General features: G+C 33.1%; 1 protein-coding gene across 2 annotated transcripts in view; it reads right to left on the bottom strand.

Moving 5' to 3' along the window:
* Positions 1–110: 110 nt before the first annotated feature.
* Positions 111–24,323, bottom strand: part of LOC122721075 (diacylglycerol lipase-alpha) — a 44,819-nt gene continuing 20,606 nt past the window's right edge. Inside the window, exons 3-17 of one of the 2 annotated variants that reach the window (XM_043948312.1) lie at positions 17,718–17,929; positions 13,071–13,172; positions 12,673–12,856; positions 12,321–12,405; positions 11,733–12,061; positions 10,837–11,032; positions 9,882–10,070; positions 9,241–9,531; positions 8,656–8,885; positions 8,481–8,504; positions 7,703–7,835; positions 2,559–2,908; positions 1,544–1,888; positions 1,275–1,449; positions 111–1,187 (exon numbers count right to left, since the gene is read on the bottom strand). In XM_043948312.1, the coding sequence (XP_043804247.1) occupies positions 909–1,187; positions 1,275–1,449; positions 1,544–1,888; positions 2,559–2,908; positions 7,703–7,835; positions 8,481–8,504; positions 8,656–8,885; positions 9,241–9,531; positions 9,882–10,070; positions 10,837–11,032; positions 11,733–12,061; positions 12,321–12,405; positions 12,673–12,856; positions 13,071–13,172; positions 17,718–17,929 (3,124 nt within the window). In that variant the 3' untranslated portion in view covers positions 111–908. Of the gene's footprint in view, positions 1,188–1,274; positions 1,889–2,558; positions 2,909–4,906; positions 5,101–7,702; positions 7,836–8,480; positions 8,505–8,655; positions 8,886–9,240; positions 9,532–9,881; positions 10,071–10,836; positions 11,033–11,732; positions 12,062–12,320; positions 12,406–12,672; positions 12,857–13,070; positions 13,173–17,717; positions 17,930–24,323 lie in introns of those variants that run through there. The other variant, XM_043948311.1, reaches the window with a different exon arrangement.

The following is a 24,323-nucleotide window of genomic DNA, read 5'->3' as shown; positions in this document are numbered from 1 at the left end:
ATAAATTTATATATCTTCAGTCCCATTTTTGCATTCATTAAAAAATTAGTATAAAGTTTAATAGAAATTATTGTTCAATTTTATTGTGAAAAAAAATATAGAGATCAAATAAAAGAATTAGTATTTAAAACAAAATTATACCGATTACAAAAGATACATTAAATTATATTATTTTATTATACATTTGTTAATTCTATTAAAAGACTGTACAAAAATGCATAAAAACTTTCATACTAAATACGATTGACATTGAGTAGGCCAGTGCAGTTTCTATATAAATGTTCACGCTTTCTCGCTATGTTATAACAATTAACAGTTAACAAAAACAAGAATCGATATTTTTCAAAATTGATATCCCTTTTGAATGACAAGGCATCATTGATTTTTGTAAATCGTCATTCATATAACTCGCTGCCTTTTCGATAATTTCTTTATTTATTTTAATATCTTTAATATCTTTATTTATTAAATCTTTAATATACATTCTATATCTTATTTGTCCTTTGGTTTATTATTTAGTCAGACAGAAAAGTTTCTGAATCAGAAAATATTTCATTACATTAGAAAAATGACTGTACAAAAAGGAAAAAAAGTAGCATTTTTATCCTATAATAAGAATTAAATATTATATTATTCGAATTTGACTATCTACTTATTATTATTCGAGAAAAATCTTTTACATCTCGAGTCTCCGTTTATTCTTTTTTAAACTTCAATGAAAGATCATATAAAAAGAGGCTTCACAGATATATGGCCCATCAATTTTAGAATATTTTGCATTTTCATTTGTTCGAGGATTCAAGGATTTTAAACGATCACACTGAAGAAAATGATATTGGCACCTAATGGTTGATTTAAATCTATCTCGCCTCTTTTCTATGGTCCCCAGTTGGTCTAACATTTCGTAATTAAACACTACTTTCACCACGACCAACCAGCGTGATCGGATACACGTATTTCTTTCGTTTCGCGTTAAAGAAAGGCGAATTATGTTGTCCATGCGTAGGTGTTGGTGATAATCCACGTAGAAGAGGTAACGAAACATCACCGGGCATTCCTGTCGCATCAAATTTTTTCTTCCATTCTGCTCCTAAATCCGTAGCTGGCGCCATTAAACCTTTACACTCTGGAGAACTTCTCACACTGAGGAACACATCGTTGCTGCTATCACGTTGTCCAGAAGAACCCTGTGAAAAAAGGTACAATAATTTTTTCTCGCTCCAAAACTTTATAAAATTTCAAAATTTTATGTTACATGTTGAATAATTTATTACTTTAGCTTCGAAAAAATCCAAACTGGATCCGTTTGTCTCGTGTTCCTCCACAGAGAAACCTAATTGCACCCGGTTTGACGTTTGAGATGTCCTGGATGAATGGGAAGAGTTATGCGACGAGGAATTTTCGGACAGATCATCTCTACAGCAGGCAGCCGTACACACTCTTTGCTCTCTGCAATTTTTCCATTTTAAATGTCATTCAATGATTTATTTATTAATATGGAATAATAACGAATTTAAAGGGGGGAGAGGGGAATTCTAACTACCTTCTGACGATAACAGAATCTCGTCTTCTTGGTACTGGCGGCGGAAGACCAGCGGTTAAGCTTTTGGCGCTTTCATAACTCGCTTCGCTATTACCGCTACTCGTATTACTCCCATTGTTCCCTTCCCTCAGGAAATAATTCTTCGCCGAAAGCATGGCGAAGTGAAGGTTGTTCTTCAAGTCGTCCGCCGCCGTTGACAAGTTTCCCGAGATTTTTGGTGTACGTCTCATCGGGCGAGGTGGTGGTACCGGAGATGGTGGACTGCTCGACGCCTCCGACAATGTTTCCGGTGTGGCCAATGGCGCCGTTCGAGAACTGTCGTCCCAATCGCTTCGACGGTTCGATCTTCGCATTCAAAAAAAAAAATGATAATCTTTAACACAGTTCTTGAAATTAATCAGGGGAAAAAAAATTAAAGCTACAGCCAAAGAGCAACATTTTATGATCAAAGATGAATGGGAGGAGGAAATAAGATTTCTTTTTATCGGAATAAAGTGTTCCTCTTAAGCTGCGAATTTTTTGAAGATTTTTTGAAGATTTTCCGTTCTATAATCTGATGGAATGCAATGATTTATGTGCACGATTGCCGAAGCGGTGAAAACTGTGAGTCGTGAAAAATAAGCGAGTGTTAATGAGAGCGTGACATATGAGATACCTTGAAATATATGGAACGATATATTTTTGATTATTTATAGGCGCGAATGACTTGAGATCAGAAACGTAACGTTTCAAACATAATTAGACAGGTAATGGAAATTATTCAATGATTCTCGCAAAATACAATGCGAATCATATAAGATACAGAATATTCTCTTGACCGAGAAAGAGTTTATCAAAACGACCAATTTGATTGCAAGAAAATGTCAATCGTTATCTCGTCAATGGCTCTCTCTTCTTTGCTCTAAAAGTCCTCATCGTAAATCTAATTCGTTATATCGGCGTCGATTGAACGATCAAATCCTTCGTCACGGAACGGCAGTTCGTCGTCCAGTTCGTTAAAATTGTCTATTCTTACGATTTACTCTCGTCGGCCCTGGGCGTGTTGAGCAATTCGCTGGCCAAACTGACGTACTCCCATGGAATCCCTCTCGAGTCGACGCTCAGCTCCCGGCCAGCCTGAGGAAATTCCGAGGGGCTTTGGAGGGACGTGAAGCTCGTCTCTAGGCAGAGTTTGTACGGTGGCGTCCCAGCCATGTTGCTGGGATGCGATTTAACGGGGCTTGAGGACGAGAGCAACGCTCTCATCTCCTGCTCGATCTCCATCTCCTGGACCTCGGCGGTCTCCCGTGCCTCCGACGCCTCCGTCGATGATGCATGACCGGAAGCTAGCCTCTGCGGCTTCACCGGCCCCAGGGTCGTTACAACCTGACATATCCACACGCGTGTTTCCAATGTAATCGTTTCACCTTGCCTTCGTCGACAATTTCCGCATTACTTCGTGTTATGACAGTTAATGATGAAAACAATATCTTATTGTGATTCAAGAAGCAAATTTTATTTTATGATCGATGTTTGGTAAATATATATTGATATACATATATAAATGTGGCATCGTGATGCGTGATAATGACGGATGATTATGTTGTGTGTACATCGATCGAATTTTTCATTACGAAAAGAAGGAAAGATTGAATTTGATGCAAGATAAGATGATTAAAGATTCGCAATTGTTTTGTCCCTCTCGATTCAATTGTATAGTGTCTTCGTTATTGAAAAAATTAATTTATAATATGAATTTATTTTCTTTGCTGCATTATTTTCATTTTGAAATTTTAAATTTAATATTCAAGAAATTGGTGCAAATCAATGATCAATCGTAAGGAGATTATTTTATTAATTTAAGTAAGATTTTTGTTATTATTAATATATATATATATATATATATAAAAGATAATAATAGGAATAAATATATCTTTCATCGAAACGAAGAACTTAAACGTTAATTTCAAGATTGTTTCGAAAAAGATAAATTATTGAAATATTTTTACTCTGTATCTTTTTAAAAAAAAATTTCTAAGTTCGATCAATTATTCTTATTGGAAACAGAGTATAAATCTTTATATATCTTGAAAGTAATTTTGACGAAAAAGAATTTAGAATTTTGTAATCTAATGTTACATAAGAAAAATACTTAATTTTAATTAATTTAACATGAAAATTCTTAGAGAATATTCATGAAAAATTTTACGTGAATAAAAAAATTTAATAAATATTAATACGAAATTTCGCTTACATACATTCATAGAAATTATTTTTAGAAGCGAATTTTCTTTATTTATAATATAATTAAAATTTAAAAAAATGTAATTTTATGATAAAATATGAACGTGAATTGTTATTTTTTTGCTTGATGATGAAAAAACATTAGAATATTTAAATATTCACTACATATATTTAACATACAATTAATGATATTCCATATTAGAAATTAAAAATCAAATATACGATGATTATGATAAACTAAATGCATAGATGCACATGCATGAATTGAATGGCATTCAAGAATACGATATCGACTTTATCTACAAGTTTATCATTACGATTATAAATTTGTAGCTTATGTACGATGTCACGATATAAAACTATATGTCTAAGTGAACTTGCAATACGTACGTATCACATTTTTCGAAGCAAATTTCGAGCGAATATGTAAATGAACGATTATGAACGTGGTGTTCAAAAATTATGATCATAAATAATATAATATGTGATCACATGCTATAATATAATCAAAGACGATCTTGCAGATTGTCTGCAATCGTGATAATGAACGAGATAATTGTTAGCTGGAATTTTTTGGTCGCTGTAGAGGAGACCGTCGGTTTTGACGTCTTATAATGTAATAAATAACACAAAATATTTTAAAAATTGATGGATTACATCTAATCTACTGTTCTACCATAAATACTAAAATAAGCCTAATAATTATCTCTTACTTTAACACTCTGTACTAACTAACTTTTACTTTTATAATATCTCAAATAAACAATTATAATTTCAAAACAAAAAAAAGAAATACAACATAATAAAAAATCACATACAGCAAACATACGTTCAGCGACAAACGAACGTCTCTCGTCAAACAATTACCAAAAGACAGCCAATTCTTCAGCGACCTCCATTCCAAACCAGTGATACCATTTTATTTTATCTATTTTCAATTCAATACAAAAAATACACGCTTTCTCTTGCAATTCTCTACCAAAACATCTAAAAAAAAAAAAAAAAAAAAATAAACATCTATTGCCCAATTATAGAAAATCTTCATTTCATTTCAGCTGGATAATTGCATAATGGTACCACTGGCATACGATTGCCCGGAGGAACACACACATCCGATAAAGCCGAAAGACGTCAATGTACCTTGTGCCGTGGCGAGAAGAGTGTGTGGTGACATAGACGTTAGCGTCACGGCCGTGAGAACTCGTCGGTGTACTTTGATGATGAAGCACGACGTGTCGTTGTTCAGGAGTCCGTTGGGTTGCTGCGTCCTTTGCAACCGTTCCACGTGTTGCTGCATCTCCGTCTGCAGCGCCGCGATCTCTGCACGCTGACACCTAATCCACACACCACACACCCTCAGCCACACATCCTCTCGTGATCGATCGCTGGTTATCAATATGCCACGATTCGAGGAGGGACAATTTTTTTCATATTTTGAGATGCAACACCTAATCTAATATCATGTAGGTGGGAAATTGGTTAATCCTTTGTGCTACAGGAGCAAAGGGTTTTCTATAGAGTCATGATTCAAACTGAGAAAGAATTTTATTTGACCCATTCGTAACGTATGATCTGCTGAGTTTTAATTTTATTTTATGAAATGATACATTAAGAATAAATATTGGAAAATATGCACGAAAGATATAGCGTTCATAATATTAGACGAATGTCCAAAGATATTTCGTTCTCGTGAATGCAATAGAATTTTAATAGCATCTCTATTCGTCTTCTATGGCTTTTATTGGTTACTATGGATATATTGATCTTAATAAGTAAATTTTATTATTCAGTGTTTGTTAAAATGTATATAGCTTGAACTACATTTGACCATTTATATTTAAATTAATTATATTTTTAATTATAGTTTTATTGTCTATTGTTTGAATTCAGGTCTGATCATGATCATTGCTGTTACGAATGAGTAAGCATATAAAGAAATGTAAGTTTTGCTCGATGCAAAAACAATCTAAATTGAATTTCTATTCTTTTCGTTATTCAACATTAAAAATACAACTCATTTCTAAAATCTTTTATTCTATTTTTTTATAGGTGTCGGCCAGTCAATTAATTTTGAATAAATTTTAATAATAATCAACTGCATTCTAAAATACAAAAATTATATTTTTTTCACTACCATGCAAAGCGAGAACAAATGTATCATCATTAGTGTTCGTGATTGCAGTCGAAGCTGAAACATTAGCTGCAATAATGTGAAATTAGAAAAAGAATTTAATAATTTTATGCACAAAGCGAATATATATTAATAGACATGTCAGCAAAAAATCAAAGGAAATAAATATATAATAATTTTCATTATGCATGTATTATATATATTAACTTATTTCAATTTAGATAATAATATAAAAAGTATATAAATTTATAATATATTATATATCATTGCTTTGCCTTGAACATTTAAGTTTGTTATGTTTCAGGCATAGAATTAGGAAGAAAAACCTAATAAATAAATAAATAACAACGTTTTCATCGTATAAAATATATTGATCAAAAGTAGTATACATTGAAAATTATACAGAATCATGTTGTTACAATATGCAATCAAAACGACCACTAAACGATAAAAAGTTTAGTGTAATGTATTTCCTTTATTTATTCGGTAAAATTTTATATTTTTACATAGATAATAATATATAAAAGCCATAATAAAATTTGTTGTATAAAATAATGTAATTATTGGATTAAGTTATTTGTTTCATCGATTTTATTATTTATTGATAAAAGAAATGTCCATATAAATTTTTAGTCGTTTTGGATGCAATTTAGATAAATAGAAAATATAAAATAAAATATTAAAAGTGAACAAAAAAATAATATAAAAGAAAAATGACGCACAGAATTATGCGAAAAGCTATAAATATAATTGTTTGCAGATGTTACACAGTAACTCATGCAGTATCTAAAAACATGCGTGTCAACTACTTCATCAGTTTGAACAAAAGGATAAAAAACAAAAATATTCGATATAGTAAATTTCACTTGATTCTTATTACACATCGTACAAATATTATTGCTTTCATATTATACTATGCGCTAAGAAATAATAAAAAAACAAATTATTCTATAAATTAATATACTCCTTAAATAAAACATATGAAAAATTAAATAAAAAAAGTAATGCTACAATAACAATAAATAATATTGAAAACCTATCTAAGAAACTACAACTACAATCACTTAAGTCATGATTTTATCTATTTCAATAGATAATTATGAAGATAAAAAATCACGCAATAAATTGAGTAAAATTCGCTTCAACTTATATCTAAAAGAATTTTGCAATTCTTTTGTCAGTCAAATAATAAAATTAAAAACGTCAGTTTCTAACAAACAAGTATCGTCAAAAAATTGTATTCTAGAGTAATATTGCTTAATAAATATCACTGAATCAAGAATTCTATCTTGGAAAAAGAGTTTACAATACTCCTGATGTCACTATTAATATTCACATTATATCATTTACAAATAACAACATATAATTTCTACAAACAACGTAGAAATTATAAAAAAGAAAGTATAATAAAAACATTAAAGGAATATAAATTATCCCTTTTATAACAACGGTCATAAATATGAATATTGGTAGTGAAAGAATCAATAATCATAATAGAACTTCATCAATAATTATTTTTCTTTCTGTTCATGTATCTCGGCATTAACTATAATCGTTTCGTTACAAGTCTTTGCCACGTTACCAATAGTTCCAGCTTTTACACTACCAGCATCACCATTTTTCATGTGTCCATTGCTTTCTACATTGACTACTATATTTCGAGGTTTGTCGCCTTCCTTCAAGATATCCGGATCATCCGCCACATTCTCCAAGATCTCGTAATTACCTGGCCTCACCGAGGATATTCGGCTAACCGGTGTTTGCGACCTCTTTATCTGACGAATTATCGGATCGGTCTGGCTTACCTTGTTCAATGCTTTCAGCATATTGTCCGGCATATGGTCTTGTATCATCACTGGGCTTATCAACACCTCGTCAAAGTCACATGGTCCGGCCCAAAGCGCTTGGTATACCGGCTCGTGTTTGTGCAACATTTGTCTGAAATGCAAGAAAGCAATATTATATTCACATGTCAACTTTAAACGACGAATTAAGTTTTTACAGGAAGTAAATCATTTAATATTCTATGAAAGACTAATTGCTACGTGAGATTCATGCAATCAAATGCATTTGCAAAATTGAATTTTTTGGACTATGTAAGTACAGAATGATTATTTATACGAAGCAACGAAGTCCAATAGTTTTCAAAGTTTGAAGATATATTTCAAGTAACGACGATAAGTGAAATCTTATCGGTTGTAAATGGACAAAGTTTTTATTACGATAAGATAAAAGTCTGAAATTCTGAAAGTTTAGACAGAGATTTTTTGCATTATTATTTCGCGTCTCAAACTTTGAAAAAAAATTGCAAAATTTATCTTATTGAAAATTACTCTGTAAAGTATCTAATACGTTGTATAACATCACTGGTCCTCTATGAATTTCACTCATGCAAAATATAGGAATATAGAAGACGCTTATACAACAATATCCCTGATAGTTAAACAATCAGAGATGTGCGACGATGATTTCAAAGAGAAAAGTGTAGAAATATAAATCCAAGGGAGGTACACATGCGGGCACATCCTCAAGATGCAATTACCCAGAGCAACCCTGAAAATTCAAACTTTTCGATAAACGTACCTCCAGCGGCTCTCATATTTGTGCCTAGAAACGGAAAACACGGTCGATTAAAAATTATCTCTTAATCACCACTCGCATGGAACATCTATAATGCTTTTTTTTTTTTTTACTGTCTGCGTTTTAAACGATATTTAAAGTTATGTTATTTAAGATGCACGAGAACAAACGAACTTACTCTCCCTTGTTAGGATGATGTCGAACAACGTGTATGATTCGACCGGGTGGATAGAGAGGCCTGTGCAAAGTCAACGCGATACTGGAATCGCTTGGAACGACGGTCTGCGAACGGGCTAAGTCCTTGTCTCTCTGATACTCGCTGATACATCCGCCAGCTTCTAAATTTGCAGCTGAGGTAGGGGTGGAACCGCAACCGCAACACATCACCGAGCATGCTATCGTTTTCCACTGAAAAACGATGCGATTTATGGCGTGATTCTCATCTCGATTATATGAGAACACTTATCACTCTCGTTGTTCTAAACACTAACTTATTTTTTTTAGGGATTTTATTAACATAAAATTGATAGAATTTCTCTTTAAACAGCGATAACGATTCACGCTCTGATCATAATTTAATTATAACAATTTTATCAATTTCACAACAACAATCAAATTCTATCGATTTTATAAATCGAATATTCGATGGAATAAGATAAGAGTAATTTAGTATTAGTAAGGATATTCTATTTGGTTTTTTTTTTTTTTCAAAGAATTATAGAAATTCAATATGTTCTAGTTCTTCCTATAATAAAGTACGTACCTTAGGATCGACGCTTCTTTTTATAGCATTGATAAGATCAGCTCTTAAGCTCTCCATCTGTCTAAGGCCTATCCTAGGTACAACGTCTTTTCCAACTACTACGGATGTAATAAATTCCTGCGAGTATTGCTGAGCGGGCATGCTCAAGAGACCACCCGGTGGAGCGAACGAGAAGCACACCAGATCAGGATAATCTTGCTTAAGCAAAATGGCCAAGATAGCTGCCGTACCAGCTCCCAAAGAATGACCAACGAGTGCCAGACCGAATTGATGGGTTCCCCTCGATGTATCCTGTATACAATAAGTATTTTGAATCGTTTCCAAATGCAGTTCTACTAAACGGCTTCGTAGTAAAACATTCGTTAAATGTGAAAAAGAGAATATAAATTTGGGAATATTATATATCAAATAAAGAAAAGAAAATATAGAAAAATATTATTCTAAATAATGTTTTAAGAAGATAAATTATTTTTTTCGTACAATTTCTGTGTTATTATTATTTTTTTTTTCTACTTTAACGTTGTTCGTGACACTAAATAGTAACGAGCACGATAATAATGTGTAATTATTCCATTTAATACATCGATAACACGTAAGTAAAAAAGTATTTGCATTTGAGGTAACGATAATATATACAATACCTTGGCGAGTGCACGAGTTATAATTCCTTCTTCTAGCAACTTTTTTCGAATGTATTCGGCTGCTTGGACCATACCCTTGTGACCCAACCAGTCGTCTCTCGGTGGTGACAATGGTAACACTTCACCCTCCGCGTTCAAGTCCGTTAATACATCCTTCATGCTGAGGGTACCTCGTATACTAACGACAACCTTGAAAAGAGGCAGCAGAAAATTGGTGATTAACCGTTCTCAAGTTCACTCGAGTTCGTGGGTAAAAAGCAGCTCTTAAATCTTATCTTGAAAATTAAAATCTTCTATGAAGTTTTAACAAGTGTTAAACTATTGATTTTCAATTATTTCGATCCATTTCTTCATTATGCTAAAATCCTCGAGTTCACTTTTCACACATTTAATATTCATATTTTTAATAGATAAGATAAGATCAGATTAAATTGGATTATTCATTTTGTTCAAATCATCATTATTAAAAATTATTCACCGAATTATTAGAAGATACTTAATATACACATTAAACTCGAGAGGAGTTTAACAAAATTAAACAAAATAATGTAATTTATTCATTATAGATAAAATCTATACTAAGATCTTTGTACGATTCTTTATATTTATTTATACGTAATAGCATCTCACAGATTTCGCTGCGACGAACTTTAATAGCTGTTGAAAAATTCATGAAGTCGCTAAACGAACATTCATTTATTTTACAATTAAGCGGACAAAATTCCAGTTTGCTTTAACCTCTCGAGATCCTTAACGTACTCCGTTTAAGGGTTGCAATTTTCATCGAATCGAATCGTCGCAGCGAATATATCGTGACGAAGCTTTTTCTGCGAGCATCGTTAAGAAGCTTTCGATGTAATCTCTGCTCTATATCTAATCGTCTTTTTTTTCTTTTCGACGTTTCTTGGGAAAACGCGGTTCGATGCATGCGAATCAATGAGGAAACGCGCGAAACCTTTTTCTTCGTGTAATCGAGAGCGACGAAGAACGGCGTCTCACCGACGTCGACGTGAAAAGTCGCATAAATGACCTCCACCTCGGCAACGTCGACCATCTTTCTTAGCGCCACGTAATTGCACTGGCAACAATTGTCTTCCACAACGGTCGCCTCGTCTTCGTGGCCACCGCACGGGAAACAGCCGCATCGTAATCTGTCACAGAGAGAGTTCCATCCAACTTATTTTCCAAAGATGCTTTTACCACCGCGGGCGTTAATTAAAGCATGCAAATTGCTTCAAATGTTTCATCGTTAATTGATCGGACGAGGAACTTCGGTCTAATTAATTCGGTGTAAAAAATTTCTTCGATTCTTAACGAACCGCGTTTAAATACGTGTACGTATTTCTGAAAGAATGAAAAAAAAAAAAAAAAAATATCAGCACGTAGGAAATTACGATAGATATAATTAAAAGACCGAACGTGGAATATTACGAATAATAATAATAATAAAAATTGAATTTATTTATTTTAGAAAAATTTTAATTGTTGTAAATTTATTCGGAGTATTAATTTTAAGATTAATATGTTTAATACAATATGATATAAAATCTATTATTGCAATTTCTTCAATTGTTCATATAGGATTAATAATTATAAGAATATTAACATTTTTTAAATTGAGATTAATTGGAAGATATATAATAATAATTTCTCATGGATTAAGATCTTCTGGATTATTTTTTTTAGTGAATGTAATTTATAAACAAACTAATAGACGATTAATATTTGTAAATAAAGGATCGATCGATTAAAGGATTTTGTCGTACAACCACGCGAAACATCGTTGAAAATCAATCGATGCCAACACACCTACAGAGCCACGTCTGTGTCGCTGTAACTCGGTGGAATTACCTTGTGCACAGCTGACAAAGACCGGTGGAATGATTAACGAGGAACATGGGCCAGCCATAAGCAGCGAGGGCGAAGTGCATGTAATGAATGGCCAACTGAAAGTGGCCCAGATCACCATCCTCGGTCAAGGACAAGAATTTAGTGCGAGGAGTAACTGGCACACCGGATAGAAACTCGTACGTATCGTTCTTCCGTTGCTTCACTATCAGCTCCCGCTCGATTTTCTGGAACTTCCTCAATAGCACCAAACCGGCGACCACATCTGATGGGACGACGTCAAGATCACGGAAGAAATCGCTCAATAATCTGGCGATGTCCGCGAACGAATTCTGAGAAATAAATTTCGTTTTCGTTGGAAATCTCAAATTTCCTATTGCTTGATTGGTTCAAAAACTTTATCCTATTTAATTCCCTCTATTATAAAGAAATAATCTTTGATTCGATATAACAATGGTAATGACGAAAAATTGAATGGAAATCAATAATGTTGCTTCATATAGAGCTCCATAAAAAAACGATCAAATCTTTTGCACCGATCTAATAAATTTCTTTGAAGGATTTTCCTCAATTTGCCACGATGATACTTACTCGGTTTCTATCGGAATTGCCCATACAGCAGAAAAGAAGCCTGCATCTGTTGTCCCAGCTGTCCTGGTACGCTCGTATAACTTTTCTGCAAGTATCGAATCATTTCAATAATCGTAAAACTTAAGGACTTGGAAAAAATTAGAAAAATCATCTCGAAAGATTTATTCGTCAATCTTTCTTCACAGCGCAGAATAAGTAATATACACAGGACCAACAATACCAACTCTACTTAAGTAAAACTTCTCCTAACTGTGCGCCAAGTAAATAAGAGGAGCGTAAAGATATCAGTGGAAGTAGAGGATAACGAGTCAGCCGTCGAAAATGAAAGAAGAAAAACTCGTAAACCTGTTACCTTTGCCTCCAGTTTCTGTTCCTGCTTCCACTTCTGTAATGCAATTTACCGCATCTCAATTCCGCCTCCCTCATGCTGCGTTGATATTTCTTCATTTTTACCCACGATCTACCCGCGGCGTCGTAAGTGCACCATACCGTGACCATCACCGACGCCAATACGCACCAATTCGATATAACTAAACCTGCGGCGTAAGTGAAAGGTAAAAATCGTGTGAAAACCGTGTGATTTCCAGATTCACAAGAAAGTTTACTCGTTCCCTCGTGTTTAAACAATTACAAAGCGTATTACGGCAAATCTTTGGAATTTTATTTGCGCGAAATTGAATCTAAATTTTCCTTGGCACAAGGATGGATAAGATTCGGATTTAAAATGAAGTTTGCTCGTGGAAAACTTACCTAACATTACATCTTTCATTTGATCGACGGGGCAAGTTTGGTAAAAATGCGTTAACCATGTTATACCTGCGCACAACCAGCCGATCTCAACTAATAAAAGGACTGAAACAAAGTTTCGGAAAGTTGGTAAAATTAATTTGTTGTTGAGCTTCGATATGCAAATTAAATAGGGAATTATCAAAATCGAAAATGGATTTTTTTGTTTTTTTGGGATAAAATTAAAAAATGCGAGGAAAATTATTCAGTAAGTATTAACTATGATCTTTTTGATCTCTCTTTTTTGATATATACATATATCATATTGTTGTTTTGTGGAGAAAAAATTGCAGCGTGCATGTCGTTTTATAAAGTATAGATATTTCACTACGCTTCACTAACAGTGTACTACATAGGAGAAGTTCGCGATCGGTTCAAATGCTATTTATATCTAAACGAAAGCGATCGTTGTATGTTTAAACAGTTCATTTTAGTTCATTTTTCCTATAAAAACATACAACGCGTATTTCCTCGAAATATATATAAAATTTTCAATTTTTTTCTCGTAGTAAAAAAAAAAAAAAAATAAAAAAATAAATAAATATATAAATTTAGTATGAAAAATAGATTAAAAAGAAATATAATTGTACTATTATCGAGTAGCTATACAGCTACTTTATTACATTATAAATTTTTTCATATTTTCCACTTTATTATCTTTCTTAACGTTACTTTTATATGTACTTTTCTTCATCTCTTTTTAAGCTTTTTTTTTCTCAGCACTTTTTTTCATTTCTTTTTTTACGCTTTCCTTTTCGATTTAATTTTTAAACAAATTTTGAAACAGAAAAGAAAATAAGATTTAACTTAACCAAAAAATGAAACGAATAAAAATATTTATCGTTACGACCACCACTTTTCTCATCTTATTTACCAGTAAAATATTATTTAAGAGAAACAAAGAAAAATATCTGGGTCATGTTGATACCAATTCTCTCGTGAATGTCTGTTTTTTGACCATGGAAGATTGCCATTTCTTGGATGAAAGAAAAGTATATATTTACGTCGACGTGAATATCTTCACATCGAATAAAGATTGAACGTATCGACAATGGTTTCATCAAATATCGAATCAGGAATAATCTCTCTGCAAAAATATGCTTGTTTACGATATGATGACTTTTTTATTTATATAATTTATACAATAGAGAATTAATTTATAAATTTGATAAAAAAAAATATGAACCATGAAATGTTTAAGTATAATCGATATTTATTATATATTGCAATTTATTATCTTAAAAAATTAGTAAAAATATTGTAAAAGTATGTTTGATTTTTGTAATATTAATTTAAAAAAAATATAATATCGCGAAATATACAATATTGATGAAATATAAATATTGGAGAAGATTTCAAGGAACGAAATTAATCTTTCAGAGAAATCCGATGTCCAATAAAGTTAAAAATTGGATGGGAACATTTACTAACGAATTCCTGATAAAGTCCGTATGATTTAATAATCTCATGCCAAGATTTCACGGTGTTTCGAAATTTAATTTCATTTTGCATTCGTTATTCTAATCAGATACGGATTAGAACAGAAGAAGAGAAAATGTGAAAAATGTGATTTACTTGAATAATCACAAAAAAAAAAAATACACGGTCCGTTGAATGAGATAAAAATGTTACGTTACGTAGAAAAAAGATTACTTGAATAATTTAAACTTTTGTTTCTTTTCTTTCGTTTTATTTTCTAAATCACGATACACGAAAATAAAAAGTTTTGATTAATCAAGCATTCTCGTAAGAAAAATAAAAATAAAATGTTATAGTTCTAATCATAAGGATCATAAAAAAGTAGTATTCTATAATCATATTATAGAATAATTTATATTTCATGCATTCCAATATTTCAAAAATTAAATCTCGATTCTTTTTTCTCTTTATTCATTTTAAATTAACCCATATACGTATATCTATAATTCTTAGATAAGGACAGCATTTATTACAGCTTTTCCAGTAAATTTATGAAGTAGAAGTCATAAACGAGCAATAAGATGAAGAGGATGTCTAAAAAAGGGCACCATATATCACATAATACATTTGAAAATAGTTCCAGAAATATATTACAAGATAAAAGTAATAAATCTATATCTTTTGCACATTTTCCATCCACTTTATAGATCTATTTTTATTTTATCCTTTCACAATGTTCTTTAAATTTCTATCATTACACAATTGCATTTGGAACAATCTTTATCTTATCTTGAAAGGAACAATTTTTTTCTTATTTTTATTCCTTTATTTTATAATCATTGATTTGTTATATTTTCTCAATAACTCGAATTTCAGTGCAAAGCAACATCTTCATTTTCAATTTTCACGGTCGTAGTTTTCGACACACATTCTCCTTCTCGTAACCTCGCCTGAACGGAAACGTTGAAAACGCGTCTGTCAAAATCAGACCAACGAAATGGAACAAAAAAAAAAAAAANAAAAAAAAAAAAAAAAAAAAAAAAAAAGACTAAGAGGAGGAAAAGCTGCAACTACGGTGGCCTGGCACACTATACGCATCAGGCCAATCAGCTGTACGTGATCGGAATTCCTATCGAATTCTTCCAAAAGGTGCACCGGAACCTGAGAAGAACCAGACTCGAGTTGGATCGTTTCCAAAACCATTAATACATGTTCCAGTACGTGTGCGTGTATGTATGTGTGTCTTATGTTTCTTTATATATTTGTGAAGAGAGTACGGTACGTATATCTAATTCTTATCGTGTGTATGTAATCATCGTATAATACGTCGATTTATTAAGTTCAATCCTTTACGGACCAAATATTTTCATCAGATGTAGGCATTTTGCTAAAAGGTCGAAATTAACTTTCAATAAATATAATATTTACTTTCCACTATTCCGTTCTATTATTTATATCCTCGTACATATCGAAATACGTGTATTGCGAAATAACAATAACGCGATTAATCTTGCGCTAAGAATTGAGCTTCAGAACGTGATTACTGCTCTGTTTTTTGGATTAAACGTCTACGTGCAATTTTTCGCCTTGATTGTGCTTTCACCAATATTGATATTTGAAATTTCATTTATAATTAAATATTTATTATTTAATTAAATTTGAGCAAAAGGAAGATGATATGAATCGTCAACAAGGAAATTGTAAAATGGAATAAACTAGTACTGAAATTTCTATTGAAAAAATAAAGGCTGCATTAACATAATAGACGATTAGAGTGGCACTTGTGCGGTATTCTTAAAGAGAAAAGGGAAGTCGACTGTCGCGACTTTCTATTTCTTAATGGACAGAAAATTTCATGCTGACTTTGCGTAACAAAAAAAAAAAAAAAAAAAAAAAATACGGATGAAAAAAGCGAGGACGTTCTTTTTCTTCTTCTTCTAAAAGAAAACATTATAAAAAACATTATAATCGGAGAAAAAATACATACATAAACCTTAATCTTTCTTATTTCGATAAATCTCTGTTATCATTAAATTTGAAAATTCTCGTATTTTATTTATAACGTTAAATGAAAAAGATATCGTACCATCGTAGATTTAATTGATCCAATTTCGGAGGAAATTCCAGAGCCGAAGGAAATCCTCACGAGCGATTTATCACGATCAGGAATTCACACAGGTCAAAACTTGATTCTTATTAATATTCTCTTGCACTGCGAAGATTGAAGAAGAGTCGACAAGGGAGAAGATGGCTTTTCGTCGCCATCAATGAGGCCTTTCATTAACGAACCCCATAATATGCATCCTTAGATTGATTATGATTTTCTTCGTATGATTATTGACGACGAGTAAAGACTTCGTTAAGCAGCTTTAATCTTCGAACGACAAAGTATTGATTAACGCCGCGGGATACAATGGGTTCGTTAACAAGACAAATATTTTCCAGCTCTCGAAAGGGTAATTTTGCAAATTAGATTGAATTAAATAGAGATTCGATCAACTTACTATTTATTTGAAGCGTTCTAATTTAACAGTTTTTCCATTCTTGCATTTCTCCACTTTTGCATCTCGAGCATCATCCCAATGTCTGGGAATATCGAGCGAATGTTTCATATATCGATTAGCACATTTTCGAAGATATTTTCACGCTCCGGCGATTTTCGATTTCGGATTCCGCTGCCCATGGATTTTCAGACTTAGAATAGCAAGTTGAATTTAGTAGCAAGTTCATTGCACTTAATATCTAATGATCGTAACGTAAGAATTTAACGATTTTCAATTTTGAACAATCAAAATTTGGATTGATATAGAACTTATCCAACGATAGTTTCATATCTTTCGTTATGTTTCATTAACCGATGAAAACATTCGTTTACGAGCAAATTTATAATACGTAACGACGTAAGGTATACCTATTTTCAACTTCAATTACTCTTTTGTACCGATACTATAAATATCCCGTGGTAAGGACAACCGATAATGTTGAAATCGACTATTTCCTGTCCATAAAGAATTCTAATTAAGTCCACGGTCGTGAATTTTTAAAGTCGTAATTTCGTTGCGCGAAACAACCGATTATTATACCTTTAATTATACCTTTAATTATAATTATATTATTTTAAAGTTTATAGATCTATAGAGAAATAAGGAATAGGAATGAAAAGAATTATTAATTTAGCATTCGATTACTTACAAAGTCGAATATAGAGAATGTATTGCATCGGGGCTCTGGCCGCTGTGTCCAGGATACTACCCCTCGTAGCCAGAAAGCAGATGGAAAACTCCACGATCATGGAAATCACGAAAATTACCAAATATCCGACGATGTATCTCCACAGTAGAAGGATGCACATAACGTTGCAATCCCATTTAAATATCCCTAATAGAACGCTCAATACTGTCATCCTGTAACAAAAATAGAAACTTTTCGTAAAATATTATTCCTTTTTCCTTTTTTTTTTTTTATTCTTATTATTATTATGTTTCCTTTATTTTAAACTGTTTCTCCGTTTCGATACAGTTTACGCAGGAAACGAAACTTTTACCACGTGATGTAAGGAGGGGTTGTATATCAAGCGACATAAGCCTATTCGTAAATGGGTCTCAAGATTTTAGACATCCTAAAATCCACCTGACATTTACTAACCTCTAAATTCATTTCGCCTGTACCATATTTCATTGCCGAGTCGAGGCGTAATATTTATAGCGCGCTTGCACGAAAGGCTCGCGCATTTCGTAATAAAAAAAAAGAAAGAAAGAAAGAATATTGTATGTATGATTTCTTCTCCTCTCTTTTTTTTTTTTTTAATCCATTCGAGAAATTTAAATTCTTAATTCTTCACAAGATGATGATGCGAATCTGTGATGTTTATCGAGATTATTATCCCCTTTCTTGTTCCCTATGTTCATATTTTCCATCCACATGGAGGAAAAATTAATAATTGGAATTTTCATACAAGTGCGAATCTTTAAAAAAGATGGTATATTTAATATGTTCATAAATATCTAAACTTACGACACATAGGAAGTAATATTAAGCCGTGGCAACTTTAATAACCTTTCACTAATATCGAATGTGGTGTTATCCCACGGTTGGAAAACTTTCCTAATCCCGGCTTAAATCGATGTCGGCTAGAATATTTCGAGTTTTTTTTCTCGGACGAGAGAGAGAGAGAGAGAGAGAGGTCGAGCCGTGCTTCGAAGAGTAATTGTGTCTTGTGCCCGCCACTCGACGAAACTTTGGAGAGCTTTTCTCGCGTAAACTCGCCCTTACAAAAGGGTTAAGTTTCTTCTCAGACCCGCGAGCGAAATCGCGGCTCAAACGATAAAACGAGCGCGTGAAATCCACATTAATGCCGACTTCGATCGAAAATTTCCCACAATAATAAATCACCGTGACAACGATTCGATCGATCGATCGAACCAATTCCAATAATTATCCAAGAATTATTTCTTCCTACTAACGAATCTTACAATTCGCGATTCATCGATTTGTTATTTCCACGAGTTTGACAGATCGTTACGCAATACGCAGAGGGGTAATTTGATTCAAAGATCATCCTTTTTTTCTTTTTCGTTTCTTTCCGTTTATACGATGTCTCTCATCGATTTCCGAAACAGCATTGTTCGCAAGCCACGCCAGGATTACGAAATGAAACGAACTTTTCAAAACGTTTCTTCCATCTCTTTATCTCCACAATGATTAATGAACGGGGGACGAAAACGTTTCGACGAGAAGATTTTATTTTTCATCGACGATCGATTCAAGATATCTTAGTAAGTATTTCTCTTACATATATTTGTGCAGTATCGATAATCAATACTGTAGCATTGAAAATTGGTGAATTATTACAGTGAACAATGGAGATTAGGAGATTGATACACAGAGTGAATCGAAATATTATTCAGAAGAATAATAATATTCGTTACGGAATAAAATCGTGAAAAAGAATTAACGGACTTGTGCGTGTGTATGTGTATATATGATGAATAATTAATATCTATTTTTCGTTGAAACGTTTGAATAAATTAATGAAACGATCGCGATATTTCGGAGACGAAATTATCTATGCAAAATTTCCTAGATAAATCAATTTTATCGAACGAAATTTAATTACCATCGACAAAGATATTGCTTGCAGAAATGCATAAATATTTACAAATGAGATTTGAGTTTCTGAATTTCATTTCATATCTTCGCGTCGCTTCTCTGAAAGAATTTCCAAAAAAAAAAAAAAGATAACGCGAGATGAGAAAGTTTAAAAAAAAAAGTCGATAACGAAAAAAATGTTCGAGTCATAAATTAGACAATTCAATGGACATTGAATTGCCTCTTAAGAGCGTGCCCATAGATCGAAGCCGTTTCAATAGACGAAAGAATCGCTGCCTCTTTCTTTGAGGCAGCTTTGCATAAAAAATGAAGCGTCTGGCGAAAGGAGGGCCGTTCATTTCATACGAAATCTCTTCAAAACGGTAGCAAGAAACAAAGTGAAACGTGGCAGCCGACTCTGTGAATGGAGTTACATAGCCGTACTTTAATAATGCAACGTGTGCATCGCGTACTATGGATAAAGGTCTCGAGGGATATGACCGATCGTCGTGCTTCACCGTTTGTTACCCACTCGAGAACATGATCTCGACAGCCTAGTATCATCGTTTTCTCCGCGGCCAAAGTGGAAAATGAACGTGTCACGGCGATGGATTATTACTCGAGAATTATTATTAAACTCGCAGACAATTTGGAACGATTAATTTTGGAATTTTAACATTTTCGAGAGATAAATTATGTGTAAATTAGACGCGTAAAAATGAATCGAACTTGTTTCTCGACCGTCAGATATATACAATTTTCATTGATATTCTACCAAAGTTGAGTGGAAACAAAGTTGGATATTAACCCGTTGAAAAAGTAACCAATAATTAAAAATTTCGAATAAAGTTACTTTAAGTAATTACTTGAAATATTAAAATGCTCGAACAACATTTATTCGTAGCCATTATAATTGATCCGCTTTTTATATAACTACAATAAATTACTGAAATAACTTACCAAAGTTTAATTTACTCGTAACTTGGATCATTAAATTTTGTCCATCGTAGAACTAATGAATATATTCAGTGTGCATTTAATTACCTCGCGATAAGATTAAATGGAACATCAACGAGATATTTAAAACAAAAAATATAAAAAAAGAAATTGCATTCTCACTTGTTTCCTTGAAACAAAAAAAAAAAAACCTAGTATAATCGAAGATATCAATTGCATCTCCAAAATAATATATAGAGTGAAAAAAGTGAATCACAAAAATTTTATCCTCTCAATTAAAGAAAAGAAAAAAAAAAATGTCTTTAATCCATTTAAGAACAAACTAGTTCCAGACAAACGATGGTAAAACTTTCGTTCAAACACGAGCCCATCCCTTTATCCTCATTCTCCAATGTCCCAATTAGCGGCAGTATAAGTTACAGCTCAATCAAATCCACGCTCGAGCCTCTGTTCAACGAGACTGACGATTCGTCGAATCTCGTACGTCGAAACTCCCTCGTCCCTTGCCACTCCACTATGTTGAATCAAAGTTTCTTGCCTCCTCTTAATTCACGTTCCCGCTTTAAATTTCGCTTTCAATTTCATCCTCTCCCTCGAATCGATCTACGGCTTTTCGAGTTCATCGCTCAAGGCCACGCAGAGTCGAAAAGAGCAAGGGCCATTGTGCGAGAGATAAGGGACTCTGGTAACAACAAGACTGGCAGGAAGGAATACGAGAAAGAGAAAGAGAGAGAAAGAGTAACAGGGAATACACGGAAGAGGAAGGAAGAAAGAGGAACGCGGATTCTAGCCGCGGTTAGGGGAGATTTAGAAGGGTTGCGCCCACTACTTCTGCTCAGATAAGTAGCGTTGGCATCAAGAGACTCGACAATAACTTTTCTGTATATATATATATATATATATATGCACATATTTTTGCGTTTGTGCGTATTCTTTATCGTGCATGGTAAGTAGAAAACGAACTGAGGTACAATAAGCATTAACGATGATACTTGTAGAGGAAAGAAAATTAAGAGTATGTAATAAAATCTGTCGTACAATTACACAGTTTAATATTTACGTGATTTTTATTTTAATATGATTTTATTTCTCTTATATATATATATATACAATGCATACTTTTAGTCTCGTACGTTTTATTATCTGTTTATTAAGATAGCGTAAAATTTATACGACGTATATAATACACCCTATAAATTTTTATACGTATTATCTTCGTTGCGGAAAATCTTACGTTTTCTCGCGATCTCCACTCTTAATTCATCCCGACTATAACTCAACCCCAATCTCCATCTGCTTAAAATTTTTCATAAAAATCTAATAATTTTCACGAAAATGTAATAACAGAGTAAGTAGCATTGAAATCCTCTAATAAATTTTATCGTCATTCTCTGAATCTGAAATTTTCAAAAAAAAAAAAANTTCTCTTATATATATATATATACAATGCATACTTTTAGTCTCGTACGTTTTATTATCCGTTTATTAAGATAGCGTAAAATTTATACGACGTATATAATACACCCTATAAATTTTTATACGTACTATCTTCTTAGTAAAATCTTACGTTTTCTCGCGATCTCCACTCTTAATTCATCCCGACTATAACTCAACCCCAATCTCCATCTGCTTAAAATTTTTCATAAAAATCGAATAATTTTCACGAAAATGTAATAACAGCGTAAGTAGCATTGAAACCCTCTAATAAATTTCATCGTCATTCTCTGAATCTGAAATTTTCAAAAAAGAAAAAAAAAAAAATGCATACGCATAAAAAGATATCTTCGATGCGCTTCCGTCATTCGATCAAAAAATTCAACGCTTGAACTTTGACAGACGCATCCATGGTGAACGACGACGTGAAATTAGATTGAACTGTCTGTCGCTCTCTGTCACAATGGGCGCATTTCGGCTCTTTCAAACGGTTAGATCAACCGGAAATGCCACTTGCGCATCGGATTAACGATTTTCGACTCCGCCTTGGTAAACATTAAAGCCGATAAAACCGTAAAAGGATCGATCGAAATTGGCGATAAAATGGGAATTTTTTTAGTATCGTTTCGCACTTGTAAAAAACCATCCGCGAAATTGCATCGGAGGGGAGAGGGGGAGAGGGAAGGAGGAGGAGGAAAGGAAAAAAAAACAACAATCATACGGGAAACACCTGCGCTCAGTGCCTATTATTCTGTCAAGTTTTTGCCTCGTTTCGAAACCAGAACAACGAGAAAGCGCGGCACAAAAGTGGTTCGCACTTCTAGAATTTGTTACCTGAAATTTTCTGCTCCGCGAACTGACTACAAAAGCGATGGGACACTTGACAAACTTAGAACTAGAAGTACGACTTCGTTTTACTGGTCTATTAAAGGAAATACAATAGAGAATAGAAAAATAATAAAGGAAATTTTTAATACTTGTGTACACAAGCAATGGATGAAAATAAATAAATATATCAATATGTGGCAATTTTAAATCATGTCCTCACGACGTGATGAACGACTCCATTCCGATAAAGTTTCAAAGTCCGACAATAACCAACTTTATGAACTCTACTTACATCCCTCATCTAGAAAGAAATTTCCTAATGTAGATACCGTTGTAAACAGGTAACATTTTGAGATATATATCTTATGAAGTTTCGAGCAATTTAACGAATAATAGCAATATTTAGATGAAAATTATTTAAACTTCGATTATTATTATACAGATATTATGAAGTTTTTCTCGAGTTTCATATATAATAATTCATATATAATAATTTAGTATCGAATTATTGATCAGAAATCCCATTGTTTTCTCTATTAATATTCGAAAAAAGAAATAGCAAACATTAACGAAGAAAATAAAATAATAAGCAACAAGAATAAAATCGAGAGTATAAATGAAATAATAAACACCCAACAAGCAATTTTCATCGATGGCTAAAATACTATGCTTTATGCAATTTAATTGAGTTTCGACCCTTTATGTTCTCGAATTTCCCTTCAGGTGTCTTAAACCCGTGTAAACTTTGACCCTTGATCTACGTGAAACTTCGTGGAAGCTACTTTACTCGTATTATTACAAGCATCCATAATATCAAACTACGAGGATGCGAATCTACTCGAGAATGAAACGCTCTTGAAAATTTTTTACAAGTGGAGAAAAAAGACCCCCTAAAATTTTTCATCCCAAGATTCCAAATAGATATATTATTCAAATCGATCAGCTTAATCTTTGTTAATGCCAAGTCTTGCGGTTTCTAGTTACACACTCGACCAATTTCAACCGTGACTGACCACTGACCAACGCTTTTCCATTTTGAATTCCGCAATTCGGTGGTTTCCGACCACCAACGACCCCGCTTCCACAGTTTCGAACCTTCGAAACTCCTTCGCAAAACAACAACGAATATCCAGAATATCCTTTCGAACAAGAGAAAACGTAATAACAAAAAAAAAAAAAATTTCCTTCTTATTCGCATAGAAATGCGTGGCAATTTAAAAGAGCGAAGCGAATCTGGCCACGGAATTTCGGGGATGGAAGAATGCAAAAAGAGGGCACTGCCACGATGGCAAACTTTCGTCGAACGAGTGGTGCTCGATTCGCATCGCTAACATAAGGGAGAGCCGTAATCTGCGCGAGGGGCGCTGATAGAGGGAGGAAGGGACGATAGGGGCGCGAAGGAGGAAACGAGAAGGAGAGAAAGTAGAGACGACGAGGCGTACGTAGGGCCGTCAAGCCTTGGCTGCTGCATGGCCCGTATCGATTTACCTT

This window comes from Apis laboriosa, unplaced genomic scaffold (assembly GCF_014066325.1).
Source record: "Apis laboriosa isolate Shangri-la unplaced genomic scaffold, ASM1406632v1 scaffold13_cov153, whole genome shotgun sequence".
NCBI lineage: Eukaryota > Metazoa > Arthropoda > Insecta > Hymenoptera > Apidae > Apis > Apis laboriosa.
Note: the sequence above shows the minus strand (reverse complement) of the source record. Positions and strands in the feature narration are given on the sequence as shown.